The 5,833-nt window shown below is 36.7% G+C and overlaps 1 protein-coding gene across 1 annotated transcript; it reads left to right on the forward strand.

Annotated features, from left to right (window-relative positions):
* Window positions 1-4,571: 4,571 nt before the first annotated feature.
* Window positions 4,572-5,498, forward strand: LOC117014538 (olfactory receptor 5H2-like). The gene is given in 4 exon segments (XM_033092575.1): window positions 4,572-4,641; window positions 4,644-4,694; window positions 4,697-5,431; window positions 5,434-5,498. Coding segments are annotated over 4 exon segments (921 nt in total).
* Window positions 5,499-5,833: the final 335 nt, after the last annotated feature.

Consider the following 5,833-nt stretch of genomic DNA (forward strand, 5'->3'; position numbering starts at 1 on the left):
CTCTCTCTCTCTCTCTCTTTGGCTTTTGCTAGCAAAATTCTAAGGACACAGGATAATTGCTCAGTGAGTCTACCAAATATACTTCGTTTGCTTTCCCTCTATCTGCCAATCAAGTTGCAGGTGGAGGTTAACATGATTTCTACTCTTCAGATATCAAATCAAAATGTTACTATTTTCACATTATATGATTTTCACATAGATAATGTCAGTATTTTTCTGAATGAACATTCATTGTCAACTTCTCTGTTAATACTTAAAAGAAATATAAACACTTCACCATTTTCAAATCCTTCAATCGTTTTCCTTTAAATTGGGGTTAAAGAACAAAGTCTCTGACCTAGCCTCTGGACCCCCTGTGTTCCCACCCATGCTGGCCTCCCTTGCTCCATCTAGCTCCCCTTTGCTTCTCTCTTTGCATTTTTTGTTTGTTTGTTTGTTTCTCCAATGATATAGCGCTCTGATCATCTGGATTCTCCAATGATGGAAAGCCCTAAGGGTGGCAAATGTCCAGAGACATCACCTTCTTAGAAATAAAGATCCTTGGGGCCCCTCCCCTGACCTTTTGAAACAATCTATATTTTAAGAAAATCTCCAAGAGATTCACAGGCATTAAAGTTTGAGAAGCACGGATCTAGGCCACTTCCCACTGTGGTCCTTTGTCTTGGTTACCATTTGCTCCTTCCACTGACATTTGCCTAGTAAGATTTTTCATCAGCTTAGAATGGCCAGTGAGAAATAGATCTGGAATGTGAGCTGCAATTTGCATGAGGAGGACAACTTGGGGTTGTCTTCTGAAGGGAAACCAGAACTTTGCCCTCATTAAAATCATATATGATTAACTCAGACAGGACCATATTCATCAAAGCACTCAGAGTATCACAATTTTTAAGGTAAATTCAAGTTCGCATAAACATGTCAGAAATGTTATCTGTGGTAGATAATCAGAGGCATGAAGTGAAATTTCAACTGTTCATTTCAACTGGAACTATGACTTGATGCCCATAATTTCAGAGCCCCTCTCCTGTGGGACAACATGGACTTTTATACATGTTCAAATCTACAATACCCAGAAGAACAGCTTAGTTTGTCCTAAAGGGAATCCTTGAGTGCTATTAGGGGAATTTTAGTTCTGTACTCCTTTGTCTTCTGGCAATAGCACACAGTTGTATAATTGGCTGACTCCTGTGTTTAAATCAAATATATATACAACATTTTCCTGAGCTTGGGAAATGAAGACTCCAAAATGCATCAGTGTGCAAAGAGTTGCTACCTACGTTATTGTTAGTCTAGTGCTATTGTATTGTTTTCTACTTTAGAAAGCCTAACACTTTGAAAGGATCTCCACAATTTCTTACAAGATAAGGGTAAGAGAGAAATGAATTCTATAATTCATTATTCTTTATGTAAAAAGTTAAAACTGTGTAAGATGTAATATTTTAGATTCAGTTCACAAGATGCCAAATCAGACGAAAGACTTAAGCAATTAGTGATTTATTTCTATATTTTATTTTTGTAAATAAATCTGAATAAGAAAAATACCTGTAAATTTAATTGTTCCCTTTAAAAATGATTTATCTTTTCGACCTAACTAGAATGACTTTATAAGATAAGTTTTGGTAAACTAGAATGTTAAACAATTTAAACTGGGTTTAAATATCAGGTCATAATGTTTCTTACGTAAGAAATCTTTCTGGTTATTCTGATTAAAAGATCCCTTCTATTTAATTAATCACATTCTCTGATTAAATTTTTAAGGTAGGTCACTTATGTATTAACTCCTCTATCATTTCACCCACTTCTGACAATAACTTCATTGAGTATTTTATATACATATAGCAGAAAATTCCTGCACTGCTCCATCCAGCTTTATGACTTAATAAGTACCCACACACAAATCGAGCTTGAGAATTTTCAGTTACTGATTTGGGATTACATGGCAGAAGCTCATTCCAAATAAAAATAATTATCCACCATAATTATTGGCACTGGTTATTATATTGCCAGAAATAGGTTCCAATCTTTGGATCAATTTTCTTCTACTAAAAAAACTGGTGGAGAAGTGCTCTGAAGTAAAACCAGCAGGACTTGTAAGGAGAAAGATTAAGCAACTATTAAAATTGGAAAGAACTTTCAGGCAGTGCTAGTATAATTAAGAACAACACAAGTTTTGTAAAGTAAAATTTAAAATAAAAAAAACTCTCTTTCATATACAAATTTCATAGGAAAATAATTTGAAATTTTGAATAAAAAAGAGAGAAAGGATTCCCAGTGTTGACAAATTTAAATGAAAACCAAGGTTAACACAAACATTTATCTGCAACCTGTGAGCCTTCCTCTTCATTTCCTCTTCAGCCTTTCTCTGACATTTCCTCTGTCTCTCTCCTACCTTTTCCCACCCTTATTTATCCATGTCTCTGCTAGTCTCTTCCTCTCCCTTTTTTTTTTCACCCACCCAAATTTCCCCTTTCCACTTTTCCTGTCCCCTTTCTCTTCGTGATGTCTTCTTTTCCTCTCTTCTCTTTGTAAAACTTTTATTAAAATGCTGTACAGGAAAAAATGTTTACTTTTGTCTACAGGCAGGAGACAAATGTCAACTGTTCTCCACATTATGTGGAGTATTCAGATACTTTCCCCTCATGCTGTGTACCCTGGGTACCATGTTTCCCATTCATTTCTCATTATTCTCTGGCCTCAACTCTATCATGTAATGGAAACTGCTTTCACTAAATACACTAAAAATCTCTTATTTCCCACTCTAAATGACTTCTGGTCACTCCTTGTTTTACCACAGCGTTCATGTTAGCAATCACTGCTGTACTTCATTATGATCTTGGGTATCTTATCTTTATGTTCACAACACTCAGCTCTCCATGTACCCTTCTGCTTCTCTGATCACTGCTCAGTAACGTTTTCTGGTTTCTCCCTTATCTCTCTTTGGTTGGAGTCAGAGCACTTGGTTTCAACAGGAAATCAGATACTTGAATGGAAACTGGCTCAAACTTAGAAATTCTAGGAAATTGGAGGAATCAGCTGAAAATTGAGGAGGAACAGAAGGAAGCAATACAGCCAGTCAACAGCCCAATGGGAGTTGCTGTCACTGCTGCTGAACTTGCGAACCCACAGCTCACAGTGACAATGCCATTAGTGCAGATGCAGGATGCATTTGCTGGGGTCTTGACAGTGCTGCCTTGGCTGTCTTTGAAACCCCAAATTTTCTTTTTCCCTGTCCCTTTGGCTCCCCCTCCCATATACCAAATCCAGTGTGGGTGAGTTTGACTGCTGAAACCTCGAGCAAGTCCTCTCACTCTAGGTGCAAGGGGCATCGGAAAGTGAGTTTCTGGCTCATTTGGCTTCTAGAGTGAGTGGTTGCCTTGGCCTGACACCAAGACTCATGTGGTAAAAAAGGGGATCTGTTGTTAGCAATCTCAAAAAATGTGTTTCCACCTATAACCTCTTTAATATAACTTACTCAACTTTCTTTCCATACTTTTCTTCTTTTCACCTTAGGCACACTCTCCAATGGATGGGTCATCCCTAAGTATGCCTTCAGCTATCCAATGACTCCTCGTCATTGTTTCTAGTAAGGTTCAGTAGACTCATACTACTAAGCGTATCTCACCTGGATGTTCAGCGGATGATCTCCTCACAAACTATCCGAGGCATCTGAGCTCTCAAGTTGCATTTTTGATGACCATCTACATATAAGTGTCTCCTCTCTCCTTTACTGACTAACTACTTCACATCTAATATGTCACCGAATCCTAATAAGTCTACATTCTGATTAATTTTGATCTGGTTTTTTGTCTTCCTCATTACTCCCAATATCACATCATATATGGACTAAGAACTTCACGTGCATTTCAATCAACCAGGGAGCATTTTTTAAATGCAGATTATTAGATTTCACTCTTGACCCACTGAATCAATATCTACAGTAATACCTCACAATCTATATTTTGTACCAATATTTTTCCAGGCTATATAATGTATAATCTGGTTTGGGAACTACTGGACAATAGTAGCAGCTTCCTGATCAGTCCCTGACTTTAGTTCCCCCACCCCACACCCCGCAGCATATTTTCTCCACTACCAAATACTTAATTAAAAATATTTTTCAGTGTAATTTTTAAAATAACTTTCCATGTCACTCCCTGTTATAAAAGTTTTCAGTACATGCCTATTGACTGAGGAATGAAGTTCAAAATCCTTCCCATGGCATTCATTTATAACAATTCAAACTTCTTTTCCCTAGACATTGATCCATGTCCCAGACACCCAGTTTCTCTACACACTCAAGAACACCGGTAAATTTAGCTCATGTTTAGAATGTCGTTTTTCTTTCTAAATTTGTTAATTCCTGCACAATTTTAGAACTGGAATAATTGCATTTTCCATTATGTCAATTCACCAAATTAGTTTCCATGTTTTATAGTAATAGTAATTAAATCAAGGGCATTCTGATTCTGTACGGTGTTACTTCAACTAGTTTCTCCAGTTTCCTTTTATACAATCTTAGTGAACATTCTTTTTACATTTACTGCATTTCATTTCAGGGGCCATCCAGTAATGACATGGGTACTGAAAATGGAACACTGCTGACAGAGTTTATTCTCACAGGACTTACATATCAACCAGAATGGCAAATCCCCTGTTCCTGATGTTCTTGGTGATATACCTCATCACCATTGTGGGAAACTTGGTCTAATAGCTCTCATCTGCAATGACCCACAACTTCATATCCCCATGTACTTACTTCTTGGGAGTTTAGCCTTTGTGGATGCTTGGATATCATGCACAGTCACCCCCAAGATGCTGGTCAACTTCCTAGCTAAGAGTAAGATGATATCTCTTTCTGAATGCATGACACAATTTTTTTCCTTTGCATTCAGTGCAACCACAGAATGTTTTCTGCTGGCAACAATGGCGTATGATCGCTATGTGGCTATATGCAAACCATTATTTTATCCAGTGATTATGACCAATAGACTATGCATCCAGCTGGTACTCTCATCATTTGTAGGTGGTATTCTTCATGCCTTAATTCACATAGGATTTTTATTCAGATTAACCTTCTGTAATTCTAATATAATACATCACTTTTACTGTGACATCCTGCCATTGTTTAAGATTTCCTGTACTGACCCTTCAATTAATGTTCTGATGGTTTTTATTTTCTCTGGATCAATACAGGTGTTCACAATTGTGACTGTTCTTGTCTCTTATGCACTTGTTATCTTTACAATCTTAAAAAAGAAATCTCTACAGGGCATAAGGAAAGCCTTCTCCACCTGTGGAGCCCATCTCTTATCTGTGTCTTTATACTATGGCTCTCTTCTCTTCATGTACGTGCGTCCTGGATCTGCACAAGCAGATGACCAAGATATGATGGATTCTCTCTTTTACACTGTCATCATTCCTTTGTTAAATCCAATTATTACAGCCTGAGAAATAAGAAAGTTACAGATTCACTGGCAAAAATGTTGAGGAGAAATGTTTAGATCTCATACTAATATATGTTCTCTTTTTATTAAAACAGTCAAGTATTGTGCAGATTAGATATAGCTCTGATTTGGTTCGTGTTCCAAGATTTTTGCCGTTATAATTGCTCTAGCATTGTAATGACTTAAAGTGGAAGTACCTAATAAACTCCTTAATATGTGCCTATGTTATTCAAAACATAGAAAACATTTTAGACTAAACCAATTTAGTCATAATAAATAATTAATTAAAGTAATTAAAGAGGAAAACAAAGTATTTTAGATACATATATGTTCTCACTGTGGCTTCATAAATGCATTAAGCAATAAAGAGTGTGGTTTCTCTGAACAGGACT

This window comes from Rhinolophus ferrumequinum, chromosome 2, assembly GCF_004115265.2.
Source record: "Rhinolophus ferrumequinum isolate MPI-CBG mRhiFer1 chromosome 2, mRhiFer1_v1.p, whole genome shotgun sequence".
Lineage (NCBI taxonomy): Eukaryota > Metazoa > Chordata > Mammalia > Chiroptera > Rhinolophidae > Rhinolophus > Rhinolophus ferrumequinum.